The 24712-nt window shown below is 41.9% G+C and overlaps 2 protein-coding genes across 2 annotated transcripts; one reads left to right on the top strand and one right to left on the bottom strand.

Annotated features, from left to right (window-relative positions):
* Positions 1-1304: 1304 nt before the first annotated feature.
* Positions 1305-3208, bottom strand: LOC117601441 (uncharacterized). The gene is made up of 2 exons (XM_034318161.2): positions 2320-3208; positions 1305-2128 (listed from the first exon to the last, which is right to left on the bottom strand). The coding sequence occupies exon 1, from the start codon at positions 2815-2817 to the stop codon at positions 2362-2364; it is 456 nt and encodes a 151-aa protein (XP_034174052.2). The 5' UTR covers positions 2818-3208; the 3' UTR covers positions 1305-2128; positions 2320-2361.
* Positions 3209-22168: 18960 nt separating this feature from the next.
* Positions 22169-24095, top strand: LOC117601304 (uncharacterized). The gene is made up of 2 exons (XM_034317916.2): positions 22169-22351; positions 22979-24095. Exons 1-2 carry the CDS (start codon positions 22286-22288, stop codon positions 23915-23917), a joined length of 1005 nt encoding a protein of 334 aa, XP_034173807.1. The 5' UTR covers positions 22169-22285; the 3' UTR covers positions 23918-24095.
* The last annotated feature ends 617 nt before the right edge of the window (positions 24096-24712 follow it).

Raw genomic sequence — 24712 nt, 5'->3', positions numbered from 1 at the left:
TTTCATGTTGACAGGTTTCGCAATTTTTTATAAATTCTGTAACGTCTGCTTCTAAGTTGGGCCAGTGAAATTGTTCTTGAATTCGTTTTACAGTACGATTAATACCTAAGTGTCCTACTATTTCATTATGATTTTCCTTCAGGATTGTTTCTTTTTCTTCCAAGGTGTAATCCCGCGGAGGTTCTGAACCGAATATAATTTTTATGTTTCTAAATTTTGTACTAAGAAATCGTATCATCATTTGAATGTAAACCTTTTCTAGTGGTGTTATTTTCTCGTCTCCTATTCCTATTGGGAAAGTAATTTTATGTCTATTGTCGTTAATTAGTTCAGCTAATTTATTTATCCATGTTTGTTCGTCGTAGTCACCTAGTATTTTCTTTGTTAGTTGGTAGAAGTGTGGTCGATTAATTTTTTGTGTTAATGGTGCAGGTGTTATGTCTATTTTCCAATTTTCATATTCGTTAAAATAGTCAGGATTTGGGGAAAATTCAGTTGGGACTTCTTCCGTTTCTTCTGGAGATGATATAAGAAGGTTGGATTCTTGTGAGGTGATAGGGTACAGCCGTGAAAGAGCGTCTGCGGCGGTATTTTCTTTACCTTTTTTGTATTCTATGTCATAATCATACTCTTCGAGTCTCAATCACCATCTCATGAGTCTAGAAGAGGGATCTTTTACATCCTTTAACCATTTTAGCGCTTGGTGATCAGTCTGAATTATGAATTTTCTTCCTAATAGGTATTGTCTAAGTCTTTTGGTGGCCCAAACTATTGCGAGTAGCTCTTTCTCGCTTGTGCTGTAATTCTTTTCAGGAGGATTTAGTGTTCTGGAGATGTAACAACAAGGATGACCATCTTGAGAGAGAATTGCTCCTAATCCTTCATTTGACGCGTCTGTCGTTAGGGTAAATGTTTTATTAAAATCGGGGTATTGTAGTACTGGGGCTTCGCAAAGTTTTTGTTTTAATGTGTCAAAAGCGAGTTGTTGTTTGTCTGTCCAATGGAATGGGACATCTTTTTTTACTAAGTCTGTTAGTGGTTTTGCAATTTTTGAAAAGTTACGGATAAATTTTCTATAGTATCCGGCTAGTCCAAGAAAAGATTTTATATTTGTAGAATCTCTAGGTTGTTTGAAGTCTTTTATTGCTTCTAATTTTTTTGGATTTGGTTTAACTCCTTCCGCAGTTACTACATGACCTAAATATTCTAGTTCCGGTTTGAGAAATTCACATTTGTCGGGTTGGATTTTAAGTTTAAGATCTCTAAGCCTTTGGAATACGATTGTTAAATTTTGATTATGTTCTTGTATCGTCGACCCAAAGATGATAATATCGTCTAAGTAAACAAAACAATGTTTTCCTATTAAACCGCGAAGCGCCGTGTCCATCATTCTTTGAAACGTTGCTGGAGCATTTTTGAGACCGAATGGCATTCTATTGTAATGGAAATGTCCTTGTGATGTAGAAAAGGCTGTATACTTTTTAGAATTGTTATTCATAGGGATTTGATGGAATCCTGAAGAAAGATCTAACGCGCTAAAAAATTTCGCTTTGCTTAGGTGGTCCAGAATTTCATCTATATTAGGTAATGGGTATGCGTCTTGGTCTGTCAATTCATTGAGTTTACGGAAGTCGATTACTATTCTCCATTTACGTTTACCTGAAGCATCCAATTTCTTCGGAACTACCCAAACCGGCGCGTTATAAGGAGAGTCTGATGGTTCAATGATTTTTTTAACTAGCATGTCATTAATTTGTCGTTCGATTTCTTGCTTATGGCATTCAGGTGGTCTATAACTTCTAATATTAATAGGTTTTTCAGATTTTAACGTAATAGTGTGTTCCGTAAGGGATGTACAAGGAAGTAAGTCAGTTTCTAAATTAAAAACGTCAAGATAGTTGATAAGGATTTTCTCTAAAGGGTCTCGTAAACTTGGATCAATATGTTTAGTTCTAATAATTTTTGCAAATTTGTTAATTTGATCGATTTTATCATCTGGTTCTATTTCGTTTGTAATCTGATGGTCTTGCTTACCAGTGTTGATGTAGCATATTTGAACAGGTTTTCCGTCTAGATATTGTGTTCGTTTTGTTGTTTTTCCCGGAGACAGTGTGTGAAGAGTAGTTTTCTGAAATGGTATAATTTTGTCGTTAATTTTTAATGATTCGTTATTGATTTCGTATTTATATTTTTCTAAGAATGGTAGGCCCATTATGCCGTCTTCTATTAAAGGAAATGAATCAGGGACTATGTGAAAGGTATGAGGTATTTGTTGTATTTGAATTATAGTTGTCTCGTGAGTAGTATGTTTGTCGTTACCCATAAAGAATGTTTTGGTTTCTGTCGGCTCTATTCTTTCGGCTACTGATCGCTTGAGGATGTTGATTCCTGCTCCTGTGTCCACGAGTAGTCTTCCGATTCTCGACATTCCTGGAACTCTGCAGCAAATTTGTAGTAATTTTCCGGTGGTGCAGTTGATTCGGATGTTGTTTCTGTCACTTTGTCCTCTTGAAAATTGAGGTTGTTCACTCGTGGTGGTGGAATTTTTCCCTGGTTGGCCACTTGAAAATTTCGAGCGTAGCACTTGTCACTGGTGTGTCCTAATCTTCCGCACTTTGTACATTTCAAAGGTATCGAGTGGTTTGGTCGGTCACTTGATGTATTTGGGCGTTGCCCCTGTTGTTTAGGCGGAGGAATTCTGGATGGTACTTGTCGACGCTCCATGGCACGATTCGCATCGCGAGTCCACAGTTCCATGTCGGCTGCCATTGTTTGTGCCTCTATTAATAATTTCGGTTTACTTGGTATTACGAGCATGCCTATGTCCCTGCGGAGATTGAGCACATACGTTCGAGTAGCTTCTGTTTCTTCTTCTTCTATAGCTATTCTTCTTGAAATTGGATTTTGGTGTTTATCTTGAACAGCGTAAATTAATTCGTTGAGTTGTTGCCTAAATCGTAGGTTATAAGACTGTACTGTTTCCGTTGCTCCTTGCCGTATTTGCTGTAACTTATTACGGCAACTACTAACAGTATTAGGTATTGAAACGTTTTGACGGAGTACTTCGTAAAGTTCTTCGTACGTTTCAATTGACGTGTATCGAATACTTCTTTTTGCATTTTCCGTAATTTTTTCGATCAGAATTAATTTTAGTAATAATGTTTTCTCAGAACAATTACTCCTGGCATACCTGACTGATTTGATAAAATCCTCGACTCCTACATCATCTCGTCCTCGTAAGATCTCGATGGTTCGAATGGCGTCAACTGCTTTCATCAGTTCGTTTGGCCTGATTGTTGAATTTTGGGGTGGTTGTCGGGCCGTATGCATTTCATCTTCTTGTTGATTATCTTGATCTCCGCCGCTTCGTCTGGTGATCCTCGAAATAGTAGACGCGTCTTCAGTGAGGGTGACCAGTTTCAGCTGTTCTGCAATATTTTGGATTTCTTTTGCACGATTTTGGTTTTCTTCTCCTAGAGTTGTCAATTGTTGATTGATTCCTTCTTCCATCCGTTGCATCCTGTCCAAGAGTTGCCGTAGCACGTTCTCTTGTGCGGCAGGTCCGGAGGCAGTCATTGTTGAAGATATTGAGGACTCAGAGGATAAGGAGGATAGTTCGGAGTTTTGAGAAGAAATGCTGGGTGGTTTTAATCGGTAATGTTCAAACGCCAGCTTTTACCTTAGGTTCGTTGGATCCCTACGTATCACGACAGAATGGAACTCGTAGTCCCTTCGTCCGGAGTTCCGTAGAAAGCTCCCTTTGGAAGTTTCTCTTCGTGATGTTGAATGGATCCTGGCAGGATCGCCAAAATGTCACGTGGAAAGTTCACAGGTTTTTAAATGAATGGCACTTTTAAAGGTTTAGCACTTTATTTTTATAATATGATCCCGACTGACTGCGCTTATGTCCGGTAAGGTCTTTTATAATGTCGTTGGTGGGATGTCCGTGAAAACGCGTCTTATCGAATACTTAAGTAGGTGGTCGCAATATGATGTTTAGGTGTCCGGTCGTGAGGAGTTCAATTGTTCGAATATCGATCGTTTAGGCGGGTGGCCGTAACACGATGTTTGTCCGATCGTGGGAAGAATTCGATTAACGTACGTTTAGGCGGCTCGTCGTAACAGTTGCATCGCAACTGCTTTTTAACCGACTTCGAAAAAGCAGGTTACTCAATTAGATCAGTATATATTGTAACGTCGCGAGGTCTCTCTCTCACTGAGTCCTCGGCATTGCTGATGTATTTTAGAGTTGTTAGTTAGATAGAGTTTCTCACTTACCTTTCACTTGGTGAGTAGAACCTATCTGCGAATAGAACCTATTGGGGTGAGTTGACCAGGTATTGGAACGGTAGAGTAGATGGTTCGAGTGAAGGTCACGCACTTCCAATCAGAAGTATGTTTATTCACTACTGGTACAGACTTTCAATTCGTTAGTGTCTTTACAGTTGAAGTTTAATGGAACCTTGTTTTGTCGAAGTACTGAGCTTCGTAGCAGAGTCGTATAGGTTCAGACTTATTTAATTAGTCGAGTTACCGGAATCTTGCTCTGTCGAAGCACTGAGCTTTCGTAGCAGAGTCGTGTAGATGCTTGAGGATCGAACTCGGAACGGTACTTCGCGGATTATATTCGCGGATTTTAGAACTTGTACTTGAATTGAATTTCGAACTGCGCGCGGTGGCTACGGATTGTGATCTCGGATATTATTGTTACTGCGAACTGTTACCGCACAAACTCGCGAGCGTATTCGGTCGCATTATTTTATAATAATGTAATGAAGGTACTAGGTTGATTTATTATTAATTACCAAGTTTGCCATACCGCAATCAAATCGTTATTGGCAGCATCGTTTGTTCGAGTATTTTTAATTTTGCGCCGCCTCCGAAAACTTTGAAATGTATTTGGTATCCTATTTAACGATTAAGTAGATATTATTAATAGCTATGGAATAATGGTATAAATGAAATAGAAATTATTTGACACTTTTTAGTGCATTTCGAAGTCGGATTTGTTTTTTGTTAAAAATTATATTATTTCACACTTTTTAGTGGAACCTGTAGTATTTTTAGGATAGTGTAAGGTGATTTTGGGTTTCTGTTACTTAGCTAATAACCATAAACCTAAAAAGTATTGACCAAATTTAAATGGTTAATAAACAACAAATTCCATAAATTTTTGCAAGTGGGGTCATCGCGGATATACAGAGTGTCACGCGATAACCTCTACAGCCGAAGAGGGATGATTGCTAAGGTGATTCTAAACAACTTTTTCCTTTTCCAAAATGTTGGTTAAGGCTTGTTTTTCTAGTTATTAACAAAAAACACCGACCAATCCGAGCGCGTACAGCGCGCGGGCTCAGGGACTGCAATGTCGGCTATGAAAACCGGGCCTGACGTAGGTCGCAAACGGCTCGGCACCCCGTTGGCATAGCACAATAAAAAATTGGACGGGTAGAACATTTTTAGTCGTTGTTTAAAATGAATACGGAACCTAATCTCTTGTCGCCTATCATAATGTAAAAAATGAAATTCTAAGCATTCTAAACAGCAAATGAAAATGATTGAAATGGAATAATTAATAAACGTTTGAATTGGAAGCCACGTTAATGATGAAAAATTTGAAAACAATATAAATGAAATTTTCGCATTCATTCGTAAATTAACCTACTACGCTGAAAGCAGATAATTGTCACTGGGAATCGAGGAAACACGTTCAGTAGAACAGTAATTTTCATGATCGGGCCAGTGAACTCCCCTCATTTATTGCACTTAGGTGTGAATGATAGGCGAGGTGTTTGCTCATCGAATGTCCAGAATCAACACAGTGATCTAGTGGGAATTATTTGCTTTCAGCGTAGCAAGTTAATTTAGAAACGAATGGGTAAGTTTCATTTAAATTGTTTTCAAATTTTGCATCATTAGTGTAGCCTTTAATTCAAACGTTTATTAATTATACCACTTCAAACATTTTTATTTGTTGTTTAAAATCCTTAGAATTTCCTTTTTTACAATATGACAGGCAATAAGAGATTAGGTTCCATATTCATTCTAAACAGCGACTAAAAATGTTCTACCAGTTCAGTTTTTTTATTCTGCTATGCCAACGGGGTGCCAAGCCGTTCGTTCGCGACCAACGTCAAGCCCGGTTTTCGTACCCGACACTGCAGTCCCTGGGACTGCGCTCTATCCGCGCTCGGATTGGTCGGTGTTTTTTGTTATTAACTCGCAAACCAATCCTTAACCAACAATTTGGCAAAGGAAAAAGTTGTTTAGAATCCCCTTAGCAATCATCCCTCTACGGCTGTCGAGGTAGTCGCCTGACACCCTGTAATTCCTACCAAATATGAAAGGTTTCATCGCGAACGATACATTCCTTGCAGAGTAACATGAAGGCGTTGATTTTTCGCTATAATAGTAGTTATTAACAAATTCAATAAATTTTTGCAATTGAGATCATCGCGGATATACCTTCTACTAAATGTGAAAGTTTTCATCACAATCGATACATTCCCTGCAGCATAAACGCCCGAAGACATAAATGAAGTATTACGTTCTTTGCGACATAAGTCGTTAGGAATGAAAAAATACAAACATTTTTTTGCGAGACCAATCGGGAAATATACTCTACAAGATGCAAAATTTTTTATTCGATTGGTCCATCCGTCTCGCGGTAATCGGTGAAAAATATAAGTCAAGCATTACGTTTTTTGCAAAAAAATCGTTAACAATGGAAGAATGCAAAATGTTTTTTTAACGGGACCAATCGGGAGACATACTCTACAAGATGCAAAATGTTTCGTTCCGATTGGTCCATCCATCTTGGAGTAATCGGCGAACATACATTTAGAAAAAATAGTCGTTAGGAATGAAAAGATGCAAAATATTTTTTTTACTGGACCAATGAGGAGTGACACTCTACAGGACGCAAAAAGTTTCGTTCCGATTGGTCCATTCGTCTCTGAGTAATCGGCGAACGTACGTCGCACGTACATGACATAGTACGTTTTTTTGCAATAAAAAGCGTTCAGAATGAAAAAATGCAAAATGTTTTTTTAACGGGACCAATCGGGAGACATACTCTACCAGATGCAAAAGGTTTCGTTCCGATTGGTCCATCCGTCTCGGCGTAATCGGTGAACATACTTAAAAAAAGAAGAAAAAAAAAAAATACATACACATCGAATTGAGTATCCTCCTCCTTTTCGAAGTCGGATAAAAAAGTAACGTAATTAGGAAAACTATTTGCTTCGATGATTATATACGTTGCTTGTATGATCGTTTAGAAGTGCATCGTGAACAAAAATGTATTCGTTCAAAATTGCACAATGTATATTGTTTCGTCCGACGCGGAATACAATGCGCGACAGTTCTCGAAGGTCGGTTTATAACATGAACGTGCATTGCCGCATTTTTATTGAACTTTACAACCGACAATTTCACTTTCGCGCGACAGTAATCTTTATTTTCTCGAACCTCTTAATCCTAATACAATAGCTTCGAATTTTGCGCTTCGCCGTCCCAACAACTCGAAGACATGTCATAAACCTGGAGACCTGAAGAGTCGACCAGCAACACGTGGATAACGGCATTTGCTAAACAAAGGTCGACTTGAAGGAAACCATGTCACTCCGTCAAACCTTCGAGAACCCCCTCCTTCCACAAGACAACCCACACCCTCTCTCCACGAGGGGTGGCCAAATGACGTACACGCGAGTCCACAATTTTTAGAAAGGGACGTTGATTGGAAAAGGCGAAAAAATCAACAACGCCTTTGACAGAACTACGAGGTGCCATGGCAAACATCGGACGGTTTGCTCGACACTTCTCTTTCGAACGTCGCATCGACGAGAACACGAAAGTCCTTTTAGTTTCAAAGCGCAACAGGCATACGAAATCGGCCACAACATAATTGTCATTCACGTCCAACAGTCGGGACGCGAATTAGACTCTTTTCTTTGAACATCGCCCGGTTCAAGTGTAGTGGCATATGAAATCGGCCAAATTACATTTCACGCATTTATCGTTAACAAAAACAATCGATTACAGTGTCCAAAATTAACTTGGCGGAGACGTGTTGTGAAGCGTCGCGTACCAAAAGGTTTAGTTGGGCTTTACGACCCCAACAAGGAAACAATCCGCGCGGCGACACACAACACAAGTTTCTATGCGATCGAAAAAACATATATTCTATATGTGAAGAAAAGAAGGTGCTTAGTCCCTACGATGATAAACGATTCATAATTCCACAATCCACAAGAACATTGCCTTGGGGACATTATAAAATAAATAATTATTCGTAAAAACATAATTTATTCTTTGCTCCACGAGTAAAATATTACTAATTTCCAAGTATCTTTATAAGCCTGTAGGGTTTCGAGTTCATGCAAACCTTGCAATTTCATGAGAGAGAGAACGAAGTTCTTACTCATCTCAGGTCTTAGAGTTTGGAGGGAGATGTTTTCTCAGTGCTTTATAAACCGAAGCGTGTTCGTTTTACTATTCATTATTTCCTGTTGAACATGGCAGTTCTTCGTTTAGAAATATTATCGTAAGTAGTCTTCAACAAATACCCTTAGTGTGTAAATTTTATTTATTTTTAACTAGTTGTTTTCGTCTTAACAGCCATAATTATGCCGCTGTTTGAATTGGCGCCGACGGAGGAGGCCGCGTTGCTGTCCACAAAGTGCCGGGAGCAGCAAGAGCGGCACCGCGAATACGCATGACAATGGGCGGCAACGTGGATGGAGGTCGATTTATTCGACCTCTGATATTTGTTCGGAGAGGAAATCGATGTAAGTTGCCTGTCCGTTTTTATTTTTGATTTATTAGATTTTTACTGTGTATTAATGTATATTTTATCTGTTATAGTCTGACTGGTGGTAGCTGTTCCCCCTCCCCTCTCCCCCCACATATAATATATGTACTCTTAATTTATTACTTAGTATATTAAAATTATATAACCTATAATACATGTACTCTTAGTTTATTACATAGTATATTAAAATTATATAACCGTTATTAGTGTAATTTATTCTTTACCTCACCCTTCCCCATATTTCATTAATGTAATATAATATGAAAATAAAAATTTGTAGGCAATAAAGTATATTATTGGTACTGGCGGCCAGATGTTCGACAGCCGAGCCGACCGGGACAGCGACCAGGATTATGACTCGGATATGATGTCGGCTATTTTTTTCGCAAAATAAGAAAACTAATTTTCAGCCACAATAGGGCATTTTGATTTTGACTGACCGAGGGTCCGAAATAGCCGCACCATAAACCTGGTCTCCGTGACGAAGTGCATGGGTCAACGGGCCTAGCAAATTTCCCCTCAAGCGCCGAGATTGGGAGGGAGATGTCACGGGCCGTAGGAATTCTTTGGGAACACCTAATTGGCGGAGGCCAGAAACGCCTATTATCGGCTAACTTTAAAACCGGAAACGCGAACGGAAAATGTATGTATTTCGACTAAGATTTCAAGAGAGCTAGATCGAGAACGATCAGCGAAGGATTATTAAAAATATAATAACTGTTACCTCCGAATCCCTCATTCGCTCGTACCATCCCTACAAATTATATAACCGTTATTAATGTAATTTATTTTGCCTGACTCTTCTCAATAATATAATCTATATAAGAACATGTCCTGACTGACTCATCAACGCCCAGCCCAAACCCCCGAACCTAGAAACATGGAATTCGGGTAGTGTTTTGTAACCGTACAGATCCCTTTCGGTTACATACATAAGATCTAAGTCACACGTTGTCAGAAATCTCTACTCTTAGCCCTATAAGAGTGGGAATTAGCGACACCCGCGTTAGGCGCGTGCGTGCTATCCCCACTAGAACACAGGTAATTTCGGGGACCGGCGTGTCGATCGATGGCCGATCACTCTGATATCTACGGTCGACTAGGCGACATGCATTTAGAAGCACGTAATTCATTTAGCGAAACACGGAACATAATTCGAGTCAAACTGACTTTCGGGTACTTAGTAAAACGGCTAGTATTCGCGGTTATTGTTCGCGCCTCAAACTGAGGAGTCGGTGGTCCAAACTGTACCACGGCACTGCTAAACGTTGGAATTATAAATTCGGAATTCGGAAACTCGATGTCCGGGGGATCAGAGGCCAGTAGGGACACTCTCCAGATTACGTGCATTTGAAGGTCCGAGGAACGAGACCTACTCATCTTCAAAGGAGTACCTCTCCCACCTCGTGTACTAACAAGTGTCGTCCGAGCAAAGCCAGTGGTGATAACGGGTTTTCAGGCCCACGATACCTTGAACTCATTATTCACTCACCCCTGAGTTCGGGCAGCATTGGCTGCAATCTGGAGAACTAGCCAGGGTTACCTACGAAACGAATATAACTTCCAGATTCTCGTAAATTCGAAGATCTGAGGAGAAAGACTCACTCCACACTGTCGGGTGCCTCTTTTCTTTCTCGGGTATCAACGAGTTTCGATCGAACAAAGCCAGTGGTGATAACGGGTTCTCAGGCCCACCTACCCTCGAACCCATTATTCACTCACTCCTGAGTTCGGGCAGTATTTACTGCAATTTGGAAGCCCGATCCAACGCGAAGAACCAAGCAGTGCATGGTGGAACACGATCGTTACTTGGGTGTGTTGCGAAGTCCAAAGAGCCGGAACCCACACGTTTCAAGGTGTGCCTTCCTTCTCTTCTGGTGCATCGAGACCACCGTCCCACAGCCAGTGTCGAATACGGACCTGTAGCTCCAAAAAACCTACTGACCCGATTTCGTGCACTCCTGTGAGATACGCGCAGATTGAGCGTTTTTTAACGATCGAAAAACGCAACGACCCTTACGTTTAGCCGGATAGCTAGAAGAAACACAACCATAAATATTTGGGGGGATTTTGCGAACGTCAACCGTTCGCACATTGTACTATTCAAATTCAATAGAAACGACTGATGAAATGTTTATGTATTGATCCGTTAATCGCGTAGATTCGACCTAGGAAGGAATTTCGGGACTTCTTATACGCGGCCGACCTTGCTAACGGCTTTGTTGTTGTCGCGGTATAAACGTAGGAGAAATATTGGCCTAGTTATTGTCAAAACATCCCGCGTAAGCTGCACGTTTCGACACGACATCAAAACTCGACCATTTCTTGCCATCCGTTTCTTCCGATACTCACTAACCTTCCTTTCCTTCTCGTGCCTGTTCAGTAGAGAAAGCTCGGACCCCCAAATAGTAAGGTTACAATTGGCGCCCAACTAAGGGGGCACGACTGGATAGGGTTAGAGTTCAGTCAACTTCAAAAATGTCGAAAACGACAAGAGCCAAGTCAAAGAAACAACCTGACCAATCGTGAGACGATGAAATAGGCTTAGAAGAGCATCCAAGCGAGTCAATCGACTCCGCGGTTTTTAGAGGTTCTCACATTCCGCGCTCCCCGGTACGCACCGAACGGCAGTCGAACGTTGATGATCCGGGAGACACACAAGAACAATCCGCGGTAACTCTCGAAAGTCTCGCGAAATTACTATCAGAAATTAGGGATAGACAAGAGCGTCAGGAATCGCGTTTCAAACAGCTTGAAAAGGAACTAGCGTCACAAGTAGAGCACAAGATCACACAAGAGGGGGACGACTTATTCCAAACGCTCACACAATTTCGCCAAGAGATTCGGGAAGATGTAAAGCGCTTCCAAACACAACTAGAGGGGATTGGTTCAAGAATAGTACCGGATGGGGGAGCGGGGCACAGCGGTTCCATAGCGCGGGGCCCACCGCAAAGAGAAACGCGTGAAACGATAAAAGGTCCGAATGATCGGGGTAGAATGGCCCCAGGGGCGGACCGTCCATTTCGGGTTAAACCACAGCTTCCGAAATTCGAGGGGTTGGTAACGGAACGACCACCAAAATTCCTCCGCGAATTAGAAAGATTTATCAAGCTAGCGCACATTCCTCAGACGGAGATGCACTTAATAATTGATCAGGCGTTAACGGGTATCGCGAGCGAATGGTGGGACTTAGTATCAAGTGAGGTAAGGACGTGGGAGGACTTTGCCAGTAGTTTTCTTAACCGGTTCTGGAGCACAGCTGTCCAGCGAAAGATTCGGACAAATCTTGAGTCTAAATATTACCGTGAGGATTCGGGTACATCGCGGGTCACCTATGCGATGAAATTGATAGGGAACGCAAGAGATCTAGTCCCGCGACGAACAGATGAAGAAATTATCGATCTAACGGCACGACATTTTACTCAGGCGGTATACGACGCCGTGTCAGCACAAAACATTACGACAGTCGAAGCTTTCCTTGCACTTCTGGACCGCTGGGATAATGGGGGCACCGTTAACCGCTTCCAGTCGCGGAACACGGATCAGAACACCACAGCGCGACCTACAGTTCCATTTAATAATCAATCCCGGAACACCGCTAACACTCAGAATTATTTTCGGAATCAGCCGCCACCGGGAAACTTTCAACAAAGAGACGGTCCCCGGAACCGCCCATATGACAACAATAGAAACCAACCTCGTACTCCGAATTACCGACCCGACAATACACCAGTCAATGTAAGGGTAGCGGAAGTAGACGACGAACTCTCGACCGATCCAACGGCGGAAGACGAGGAGCCGGCGGATATGTCGGGAAACGAACAGTGAGGTCCCCGATAGGTGGACGTGGCTCATCCCCGGCGCCAGTCCAAGGAACCTCGCTGGTCAAGGGACCGGGGAATCACACTACAAACTCGATTATGACACTTTTCCCTGATTTACGTGAAGAATTGCGGGCCGTTGACCCAGCCCGGCGGGGACCAATCCACACAAACCGCAGCCCAGAAATTGCAATACGAGTTCACAACATTCCCGTGATTGCGCTGTTAGATACAGGAAGTGCAATCACGGCCATGTCAGACGCCTGGTACCAACAACACTACGAGGAACTTAGGGCGTGTCCTGCCCTCCCGATTAAAAATAGTTGTATTACTGGAGCAACGGGGTCCAAATCCGCGAGATTAAAGACACAATTACTTGTAAAGATACAGTTTCATTCTGCCGAACACATCGCACCGGTAGTTGTCGTGCCAGGTTTGGTTCATTCATTCATACTTGGAATCGACATCCTACGAACCCTTCAATCAATTGTAGACCTAGGGGAAGACCACTTACTCATCGACATTGAGGGAAATAAAACTGTAATCAAACTACAATCTCTTAAAGAAACACCAACGACAGACGACCGTACTCTTACAACACCTACGTTCGTTCGGGAATCACCCAACGCTATCGAAAAACGGATCGACGATAAATTGGACACGTGTGAGCTAGGTTCTTCCCAACGCCAACATTTGCGAAATATTATTCTGAGCCAAAAAGGAATCTGGAGTGACCGCCCAGGTCGTGTTCACTGTTACCAACACCAGTTGATAGTACGTCAAGACGTTCCATTTGTCCAGCGAACTTATCCCATTCCGCTCAAGTATTTGGAGCAAGCAGATGATGAAATCAACAAAATGCTACAGTATAATATCATCCAACCATCGAACAGTGCGTACATTAACCCTTTAGTCCCGGTAGTTAAGAAAAATGGGTCACTAAGACTGTGCTTAGATGCGCGAATGTTAAATCGATTGCTTCTATCCGACCATGAGATGTCCGAATCTGTCGATCAAATCTTTCAACGGTTTCCAAAAGTCAACTACATGACCAGCCTCGATCTCACGAGTAGCTTCTGGCAGATCCCTCTCGCTCCGGAATCATGCAAATACACGGCCTTTCTGTATCGTGGAAAATGTTATGAATACACTGTAACTCCGTTTGGTTTAAAAACTAGTTCCGCAAGTCTGGTACGATCCCTTAGAAGGGTATTAAATGGTCTAGAGTCATTTCTGATCAACTTTATAGACGACTTATTGTACATCTCCGAATCATTTGAGGAACACTTGGAGCACCTCTCGAGGTTGTTTAAACGATTGCGGAAACATGGATTGACGGTCAACATTGATAAATGCCAATTTATGACACGAGAGATAACGTTCCTGGGTCATGTTCTGTCCCCTGAAGGGCTCAGACAAGATCCAGAAAAGCTAGCGGCGATTCGTAATTTCCCCACCCCCTCAAACGTGAAACAACTTCGGGGTTTTCTGAGTTTGATCAATTTTTATAGTCGATTTGCAAACCACCACGCGGAAGTAGTTGCGCCATTATTGGGGTTGCTGAAAAAGGGTAAACGTTGGTAGTGGTCGACTGAAATGGACGAGGCATTCCAACGAACCAAAGAGGTCTTCTGTGAGGCTGTCGTGCTCCGCTTCCCAATCCCTAACAAAGAATATTACCTTTCAACCGATGCCAGTTTTTCCGCGTTGGGGGCGGTATTAGCTCAATACGACGACAAGGGTGATTTGAGACCCATAGCATTTGGGAGTAGAACCCTCAAAGGCCCAGAACTGGCTTATTTCACCACGGAAAAGGAACTCCTAGCGATTGTGTGGGCGTTGGCTAAGTTTCGTACTTATCTTCATGGAGCTCAAATCATTTCATCAACAGATCACCATACGCTCACCTTCCTTATGAGCAGCAGGTTCCTTAGCGATTGACCAGATGGATTCTATCCATACAGGATTACTCAATCGAGGTCCGGCACTGTCCGGGAAAGGAAAATATTCCGGCAGATTGCCTTAGTCGTATAACCCACGGAGCTTCAAGTTCAGATTCCAAGGATGACACTAGAGTCCCAATCTTGGTGGTGTTAGCAAGACAGCTTTCCAAGGATCTGGAGCACCTGCTCGCAAATATGTCGTTCCACCAGAATTCGGACCCTAAGCTAGTAAAAATCATTCAAGAGCTAACAAGTAACCCTGACGCTTTAAAAGATAAGTATAGTCTTCGGGGGGGAGTACTTTTCCATACCCATCAAATGTCAGGATGGCGGTGTGTCATCCCAGAGAGTCATGTTGACTCCCTAATTCGGGAGATCCATGAGGTATATGCACATCCAGGTAGCGATAAATGTATTAAATTAATATCCGAAGCCTTCTACTTTCCAAGGTTGGCAAGAACCATTCGCAAATTCATCGCAACGTGTGACATCTGTCAACGCGTCAAATGCTTATCCCACGCGAACCACGCAGACATGCAGCTAATTCTGCCGGATGCGCCGCTAGATCTGGTATCCGTGGATTATTATGGTCCCTTGCCAACCGCGCGGGGAGGTTTCAAATACCTTGTGGTGTTTCTCGATGTTTTCTCAAAATTCGTAAGGTTATACCCACTCAGGCGTGCCACGACAGTAGTGACGCTAACCCGTTTAACTAAAGACTTCATTCCGAGTGTGGGTAAACCTGCACGTATAATCTCCGACCATGGTACGCAGTTCACCTTGAAGGTGTGGGCAGAGGAACTAAAAAACCATGATATCAAACCCATCTTCTCCTCGATCCGTCATCCTCAAAGCAATCCGGTCGAGCGTGTTAATAGAGAGATCGGTCGAATTCTCAGGACCCTGACAAGTGTGAAACACTCGGCATGGGTACGGTATGTCCCGGTGATCGAGACATATTGCAACGAATTATATCACCACAGCACGGGTTACACACCGTTAGAATTATTAAAGAAAAGATATCCCAACCGACCGTGGGACAAATGGATCGGAAATTCCACCGAGCGAGAATGTCGTGATATCCCACCTGAATTCAAACTGCAGCTTGCGCGGGAGAACATGAGGAAAAAGGGGCTTCGGCGTCAGGAACGTGCGAATGCTGGACGCACAGCGTATCCATATAACGTGGGGGATTACGTACTGATCAAAGCAAATCCTATATCACGCGCGGCGGATCGCGAGATCGCTAAATTCTTTGACCTGTACGATGGTCCATACATCCTGAGTCAAAAAAAGGGGGTTGCTACGTTCGAATTACGCTACCCTGAAACGGGAACATCGCGCGGAACTTTCCATGTTTCCAATTTACGCCCCTACCGGCAGCGACTCGCCATCGAGGGGCAACCCACCCAGCAGAGGGATGGGGCCCAAGCGAGCGACGGGAGCAGGGATGAGCAAACGTCGCGAGGTGATATACCACCACCATAAGATATACCAATGGTGGGGAAATCATTCTATAAATCGACCATGCAAGATCCTGAGAGAGTTCAATCATGAACAAGTTTACGGAAAGTGAACAACATGGAAGAATCAAAAGTAAATTATACATCCGCGGGTGCGAGTAAAACAGACGTGGCGTGCCAAGCGTACGCCAAGTGGGCGATGACATCCCGTGTAACACAGACGGGGGTGGACATACACTATCACCGTCCACCGTCACCAGATTTAAACATAAAAATGCCACTTACGTGGCACTCTCCCAGAACGGGGACATCAAAAAAGGGCCGAAGTACACAAGTTACGGCAAAGCGCCGGAATCAGAGGACACAGGACTAAGAAATGTATTTGGTATCCTATTTAACGATTAAGTAGATATTATTAATAGCTATGGAATATTGGTGTAAATGAAATAGAAACTATTTGACACTTTTTAGTGCATTTCGAAGTCGGATTTGTTTTTTGTTAAAAATTATTTTATTGTCGCTCAAATCTTGCGATGTGTTCAGTTTGAAGATATTGTCCTTACTAAATGATTGTAAAAAGTCATCACCGTTTAATACATGATTATCATTCCTGCAACCGTGGTAATTGCTGCTGTAAGTACAATTTGTGCGTTTGTGATTGAAGTTCTGGTTCCACCCATTTTCTAACGATCCTTTTAGCAACTCGTTCAACGGGGTGCCCAATAATGCATTCGGTGGATTGTTGATCGGTTGACTTTTAGCGTCTGTGAACAACAGCATTATTTCTAGTAATGTTTGGCATAAGTGCTGCTTGCTCTCTTGAAAGGCTATTAAATGAACGGATATTTAACGTATATTAAACGGGCCGTTCGCATCGTCGTCGGAGCGTTTGACGATGTGCTTTTGCGATGTGTCCGATTCGGATATATTCCCTCTACTGAATGATTGTATAATTGTTATCGTTTTTTACATCATTATTCTTACTGCAGCTGTTGCATCTGTCGTAAAATGTCCAGCATGCCATTCGAGCCGTTCAGCGGGCCGTTCGAGCCGTTCGAGTCGTCCGAGCCGTTCAACATTGATTATTATGTTTATATTCATGTCATTTTCTACACCGCCTAATATGAAGCCTCACTGTCATTTCTTCTCCACGGAAATTTATCAGATTATCGTTTTGATTGGTAATGCGTATACTAAGGTGATCAATGGCTTTCACGATAACTGGAAGATAAATGACGTTCGTAGGACTTTCCGAAATTTTATATCCTAGTGGCACGCGCGATGAAAACTCATGAATGGTATGAACACATTGACCGTTGCTATACGCGCCAGTCGTAATATTACATTCGATCCTCAGCACATTTACTTTCATAATATTTACGGGCTTATCCGACTCGTGCCATTGTTCCGGCTGTAATATGCGATATGTAGAAAACCCGAGAAGCGATCCTATGTTATTTGGTTTGGTAAAATCGATTGTATAATCACTATGTATTTCACTATTCAAAGTGCTGTTATTTGTACGAAATAAAATGATTTTTGTCTTGTCCATTATTTTCTCTTGCAAGTATTTATTTAGCGCATCGAGTTCGTACGAACCATCCGGTATCGTGATCTCACCATTGGCATCAAAGTAAAATTTATTGTTTGTAAAGTCAACGTTTGGTATTGTGTTGAAAACTTGAAAATCAACGAGTCCGAGTTCATAATTATCATCCTTCAAGTCTATAGGTGGAAAGTAATCAGTGCTAAGCACAGAACTTTTTCCGCTTAACGTAAACGTCAACGACATCTTTGCAACCGTGAAGACTATGTGCATCGAAACTATTTTATACATTTCCAGCTAAAAAGTGCAAGCAGAGTTGTCCGCATACACTCGTATCGAATTTTTGATACTACGTGTGATTGTATAAAATCGTTACATGGTTTCCGAAGTAGTTTATTAACTCTGTCGGTAGTCTCAGATTTCCAAAAGAATCGAAATATTTAACACGATTACTCCGCTTTACGTAAGCTACCCAGTGTGTACCAGGACCTTCCGATTTATCTAAATTCACGATACCGCATTCATTTAAGAACGATTGAGAGGGTAAATTTGTACGCATGAAAACACCTCGAAAATATGGAAAGTTCAACTTTCGTGCAAAGTTATATAACTATACATTTGTCATTGCGCCCTGTGGAAGCGTTACAACTTGCCGAAGCGCTTCTTTTTTTTCTTTAATTCCTTTTCTCCGTTTATATGCTGCAAGATAAAGTCCATGTCCTTCCATAACACGATTGTTCCGTTTCACTTCCTCCAATGTTTTCCGTGCTGCTGATGCATCGTTGATTGCCTTGGCGATACTTGCTGCATCGCCAGCCACCGTACCCAAAGCTGAAAGGCCTGCACAAATAGGTACAAGTGCTGAAAGAAATCCCCCACGTTTTGCAACTGGAAGTTTGCGCGAACGTCTTCTTCTTGTTACTTTTCCGCGGTGCCATTACTTTCTTCGTTGGCTAACTCTTTGGCTAACAACATTCCAGCAACGCGCGCAGGCAAAAGTATTTTCCAATCTGGTGCGAATTCTTTTTTTGCTAATTCGAAGATCAAATGTGCATATGCACATCGTACGACTATCGTATAGGAAGTGAAATTTTTTCCTGCGATGTTTGGGTTTATATAGATAGAGAGAGAAGTTGAGAACGTAATCCTTTTTTTCTCTGTTAAGATGCTGTTGACGCAGCTGTTATTATTGCCTGAATACCTAAACCTACTAATTTGCAGTCGATAATTAAATTTGGATTATAAATATCATTTTCTTTGATATGCTGCACAACCTCTGCAAGCACTTTTACATCTCCGTATTCCCGAACTAATGCTTCAAACTCTTTAAATTTTTGTTCCACCGAATACAGTTTATCATATAATGCATTATGCATTTCAATTATGCAATCATTTAAAATTACCATTTTCTCAAACGTTTTCCTCATCATGCACATACATATATCTTTGCTAATCAATTTAATTACTTTTTCGCCATACAGCACTCCAAATTCAACACTTATATCGTTAAAGTTAATATTGTCGTGTGTATCTTTTGAATCGTCAAAGAAGCTGCATACATTGTCTGCTTCGGCTAGAATCAGCGACCACGTGACTATTGTCAGCTCCAGGCGGTTGTTTCGGACATCTGATAATACGAGTTGTGGGTAGAAATTGTCGCCAAGTATATTTATGCCGGTTTCCAAATGCTTCGTACAGGAATCCGTCAATGGATATTTTCGACCCAAAATTCGACTTGATAATTGAGGTGCGCTTCTAGAACAAATAAATACCGTTTAAGTATGTTATTAGAACAAATAAATACCGACAGCGTTAAATGAAATGTGTTTCGAACACTTACTTCACATCATCCTGATGTCTTGTCGTTTTTTTGCGCGCCTCTTTTTCTTGAGTAGAACTTGCGGGGCGTTTCCTTTGGCAAAAAAACTCTGAAATTTTGAGAATACATATTTCACTTTTCACAATACAATCTCGCAAAACGATGCACTTGCGGCGATGGTCACTACGGTTTTGCGTGTGATTCGAACTTTAGCAAACCCCTTACCTTCTATAGTCCCGAATTGCAGCGTCAGATTTGCTGCGTCAACAAAAAACCTCATTTCCAAGACGTAGAAAAAATCATTTCCAAGATGTAGAAAAAAGTGTGCAGGGTCTTGTGTCGTAAATAGTTCAAGGTCATGGAGGGTGGGGGTAGGGTGTCATATATCTGCTGGTGGTGTCATTTCCAAGAAAAAATCATTTCCAAGACGTAGAAAAAAAGTGTACAGGGTCTTGTGTCGTCTTCCGATAAGAACAAATAGTTCAAGGTCATGGGGTGGAGACTGAGAGGAGCTGGAAAATAAACAAAAGAGACGTGATTCCCGGTTCAATGGAGTCATTTTTGGAAGTAAAAGGTCTTTCGATCGAATAATCGAATCGTGGCAACTCAGCGTGTATAGGATATAGAGGGATAGCTGGTCGGTTTAATAACCTCGTGGCCGAGATTCGTCGCCTGTCGACGCGTCGATGGCAAGCTGTAACCCGCTTCCGGGTGTTCCATGCATCGACGATCGCCTTTGGGGATAGTCGGTTCAAAGGTTCACTGTGCAAATCGAACGTGCATGTTTTAAAAGGCGGCTCAACCGAGCCGCAAAATTTTCAGCTAGCAGGGAAAACGATGGGAATTTACATCGCGGCTTTTCGGTTTCAGTAATTCTTTATGTCACAAGCGATTTTTAGAAAGGAATTTTCTATGTATTCGATAGACTATCAGAAGCAAAAGCGAGTCGTGTTAAGGTACGATCAGGAGTTTAGATTCACTGGTAACAGAGCTACTTTTCGACTGTACAAATCAGTTGGGTGATATCGCATGACTCGAGAGTAGAAATAGGTCACCACGATTCTGGCAGATGGGATCTTTCCTAACGGAAGACAGGCGCTAGATATCGAGCAGAATACTGGAAAAGAAAAGGAGTTGAGAGTGCGCCTTGAGAGGCAACGGGATGGTTACGGATTGATCATTCCTACGTACAATAGGAATGTCCACGTTCGATTTGTCTCTCGACGATGCTTCTCGTTTTCTTTTCCGTTTCTATTGATGTCTCTTGCACGAGATTCCACCCACCACTTGTGTGCCACGCTATGCACCAACGAGGTAGTATAGTCCTTTCTTAAGGAAAATGGCGGTATAGAAATGTTACTAGACAATATGAATAAACTTCAAGCTTTAGGTTTCCAAAATCAAAAGAATTATATATTTAAAATTTTAAATTCTTAAAGCTTAAAAATTCAAATTTCAAAATTTAGATTTAAAAATGCCAAATTGCAGGTTTCAAAATTTTTATATCTTAAAAAGCCTAAAAAATTTCGAAATGAAATTTTCCTTAAAAAATGTTTACACACGAATTTTCCCCTAGAGTGCCATTTTTCCCAGGAAAAGCAACAGCGCTCGATATTGTAGATGTACAAAGTCTACAAAGTATTCTGCACATTGAAAAAGGAAATTCTCTAAAAATCCCAATCAATTACTGTTAACTCTACAAGCCACGAAATTCAATCTCTTAAAATGATTTTATGCAACGTCGTTGCATATAGCACACGTCACGCTCAATCGCCATTATTCTATCGGGCATTCTAAAAAGATAGATAGAACTTAAAATGGGGTCGGTTCTATTTCAAAAAATTCGGTCAATTAACCAAGTACACTGGTTGAAAGTCGAGCAATATTCGCAGACAGGCTCGCATCTCTCGATTGAGCCTCGACTGCCGCATCTGCTGCACTATCCGTTTTAATTTTAAGTCATTTAGTCAATGTGTTCAGGCAGCATTGAATCAAAACGTCCGACCGGTCCGTTACCATGCACCAAACATTCTCTACCCTTTACGCACGTGCGTTCGCGTGTATGAGTTGTCCATCTCTCGTGTCATCCCCTCGCACCCCTCTGCCGAGCAATGAATTAATCAGTCAGAGTGATGAGGGACCGCGTTCACCGTCGCATTCCGACATACATCGATGCCGGAGGACGGTTCTCGACGCAATGCCTCTGATCTGTCGATTCGCTCTGACGAAAGCGACGCACAACATGCTCTGTTCGCTGGATTCAGAGGTATCGTTGAAGATTATTGGTAACGCGTCCACTGATTGGCTGCCTAAGATTTGAGTGCATTTCGGTGACTGAAGAGGAATCAATTGCAATACTGGAGCTTTCAATTGGAGCTTTCAAAATATGGCACAGTTATTATAAAATATATAGTGCGATACTTATATCAAAAGATATAAGATATTTATATCTTTTTACAAATTGGGTCAATAGTGACCCAAACTTACAAAACATTTACTATGTCAATAATGTCGTCTGTGAATGCTAAATATCCTTTCAAGCGATAACGCGTGCGAAATTCATAATAATTTAATATTGCGTCACAATGTATTATAATTTCAGTAGAAACATTGTTAACGCAGAATTGTATTGTTTTTGAAGAAAAAAGAATAAGAAGTTGTGTATGTTTTCACAATTTGTTACAATGCTAAATGTAAATTAGAATAAGTAACCATCAGTTATGAAATGACACTTAATTATGCAATAATTACAAACACAGCTGCACTACATTGTCTTCGCTTTTTATTCGTTTCCGGGTGTCATTCATCGGTTTCGTATAAATACCCGACTGTTCGAGGATACCCGACTGTCAGTACCAAAGTACGGAGTTGAAAAGTGATCATGTCTGCGAAACTCATCGTCTTCCTCGCCATTGTTGGAGCGACCTACGCTCTTGTCGCTTCTCCTGTAAGTTACTACTTTTTGAATATATCACTATACCTTGTCTTGCAAACTTCGTAAAAATTGCATATTTCGTAGTTGAAGAAAATATCTGTGAAATATATGTATATAGTATTTTAATAAAATGTGATTAGAATTTTATAAGTTCCCCAGGGAATTTTATAGCCCCAAGGGTACTAAACCCTTAGGTTTAGGGAATTTCACAAGTCCCTTAGGGACTTTTATAGACCTGGGGAGAATTTTATAGGCCGCTCAAGGAATTCTATAGCTTCCCTAGGAGATTTCCCAAGTCCCGTAGGAAATTTTACAGGTTCCCTAGCTCTACTAGTGACATTAAGTGTCTAGAAAATTATTACATTGTGAATCTTGTTCCAATTATAATACTCCTTGGAAGGAGTAGACAGTTCTTGAACCCTATTAACTTACTACAAAGTACGCTGCATTAATTTGGGTGATTGCATGATTTTTAAATATTTTATCATCACGCCTGAACACAAAATTCTGTACTAGTATCCTATACAAGATAAGTAATGTAACCAGAATTATCCCAAAACAATACAGTTGATCAGCACTGTACACTCCCTTTTCAATGCCCCTTTTATCGTGTAAATAATACAACAAATTTATTTTCAGAAATTCAGGAGGGACGTTGAGAGTGGAGCTCCAGCGTCTAACTCTTCTAACCCATCATCTGGTGGATCATCTGAGAGTGGAACTCCAGCGTCTAACTCTTCTAGCACATCATCTGAGAGTGGTTCTTCTAGTAGCTCCTCTAATAGTACTTCCAGTAACTCTTCCAGTAACTCTACCAGTAACTCTTCTAGTAACTCTACCAGTGCCGAATCCGTAGCCACTTCAGCCGAATCCGCAGCCGCTTCAGCCGAAGCCGCAGCCACTTCAGCCGCAATCGCAGCCGCTTCAGCCGCAGCCACTTCAGCCGCAGCCGCTTCAGCCAGAGTCGCAGCCGCTGCAGCCGAAGCCGAGGCCGCAGTCGCTTCAGCCGCAGCCGCTTCAGCCAGAATCGCAGCTGCTGCAGCCGCAGCCGCAGCCGCAGACGCAATTTCAGCCTCAGCTTCTAGTAGTGCCTCGTCGTCAACGAATTCGAGAAACGACATCCAGAAACAAGTGGAAAAACTCATGGATGCAAAAGATCACACCGCCATTTTAGACTTCGGCGGTCTCCCTAACTTGAAATCATGGCTGTCGCAAGTTAACTTCACCAATGTCACTTTCGTCACCAAAGTGCCTAAGCTGCCTAGCCTGCGTCAGTTGCCCCCCATTGTTGGCCTAAGGGAAAGAATCGGACAGGCCAGGGCTCGTCTGCTGACTCGCCTGAATGGTACAGCTGACATACCAACCGCTATCCAAGATGCCACCATCAAGGCTATCCACGCCGTCAACCCTACCAAGGCTCTATCCGATTTGGCTTACACCATCTTAAACACGTACTACACCTTGGCCGCGAACAGTCCATTGCGCATCTTGAAGACCGCCATACTTACAGAGGGAGTACAACTGGTCACCTCATTGCTCCATGGTGTGGTCCGAGTTGGTGTTGAAGTTACCATCTAAGTATGGTGTGCTAGTACTGAATCAACAATTCATGACGACGCTCGTTTGATCAATGGACACAGACCAAAATTGTAATTTCTGGCTTCGCCAGGAAGTTCTCAGGAAGTGCTGAGGGAACTCCTCAGCATTTATCATATTCGATTTGATGTGCAATACTTTAAGTTGCAATAAAATTTTTAAATGCAATAATGAATTTCAAGTGTTTAGTCATTCTTTATTGATGCACACTCTTGGGCATCGATGGGTGATTAATTTTTTAATTCGAAAATTTGATATTTCTCCAAATTTCTGAACTTCTGACAATTTGAAATGTTGATAATTCATAAATTTTCTCCATGAGTCCTTCAGTGAGCACTTGATTTAGCACCCGGTACACTGTAGATAACGAACACGAGCATTTCCTTCTTCGCTAACAGTTGCTGTATCCCTCCGCACAGTCATCGAACGATCAAGCAAGTCTGCTTCAACTATCGGCGTTTTACGGTTGGTCGCCAATCCCTCAACTTCTCGTTCGTTCTCTCTGATCTCGTGCGGTCAGCTGGATCCCGTAGCCAAAGGTATTAATAGGCATAGTTCCGAAAGTGAAGTATATACCCTGTTTCAACGGAGAACAATAGAACACCACGGCTATATTCGGGGATGATATAAGCTACGGAAGAGTAGAATACTTGGCCGACCAGCCAGCCTGCTCGATCGACGTTCATCGAGATAATGGATTCCATGTGCAATTTAATAAACAGCCTTGCTTCTGATTTCGATGCCACGCGAGCCTACCGTTATTGGCAGCCAATTACG

This window comes from Osmia lignaria, chromosome 6 (assembly GCF_051020975.1).
Source record: "Osmia lignaria lignaria isolate PbOS001 chromosome 6, iyOsmLign1, whole genome shotgun sequence".
NCBI classification, from domain to species: Eukaryota; Metazoa; Arthropoda; class Insecta; order Hymenoptera; family Megachilidae; genus Osmia; species Osmia lignaria.
This window is presented reverse-complemented; position numbering and strand designations above follow the sequence as displayed.

What these genes read in the sequence shown, in the direction of transcription:
- LOC117601304 (XM_034317916.2), top strand. Translation starts at nt 22,286, where the DNA reads ATGTCTGCGAAACTCATCGTCTTCCTCGCCATTGTTGGAGCGACCTAC. An exon ending in ACGCTCTTGTCGCTTCTCCT is followed by an intron (nt 22,352 to 22,978) that starts GTAAGTTACTAC and finishes ATTTATTTTCAG; the next exon opens with AAATTCAGGAGGGACGTTGA.
- LOC117601441 (XM_034318161.2), bottom strand. Translation starts at nt 2,817, where the DNA reads ATGCTCGTAATACCAAGTAAACCGAAATTATTAATAGAGGCACAAACA.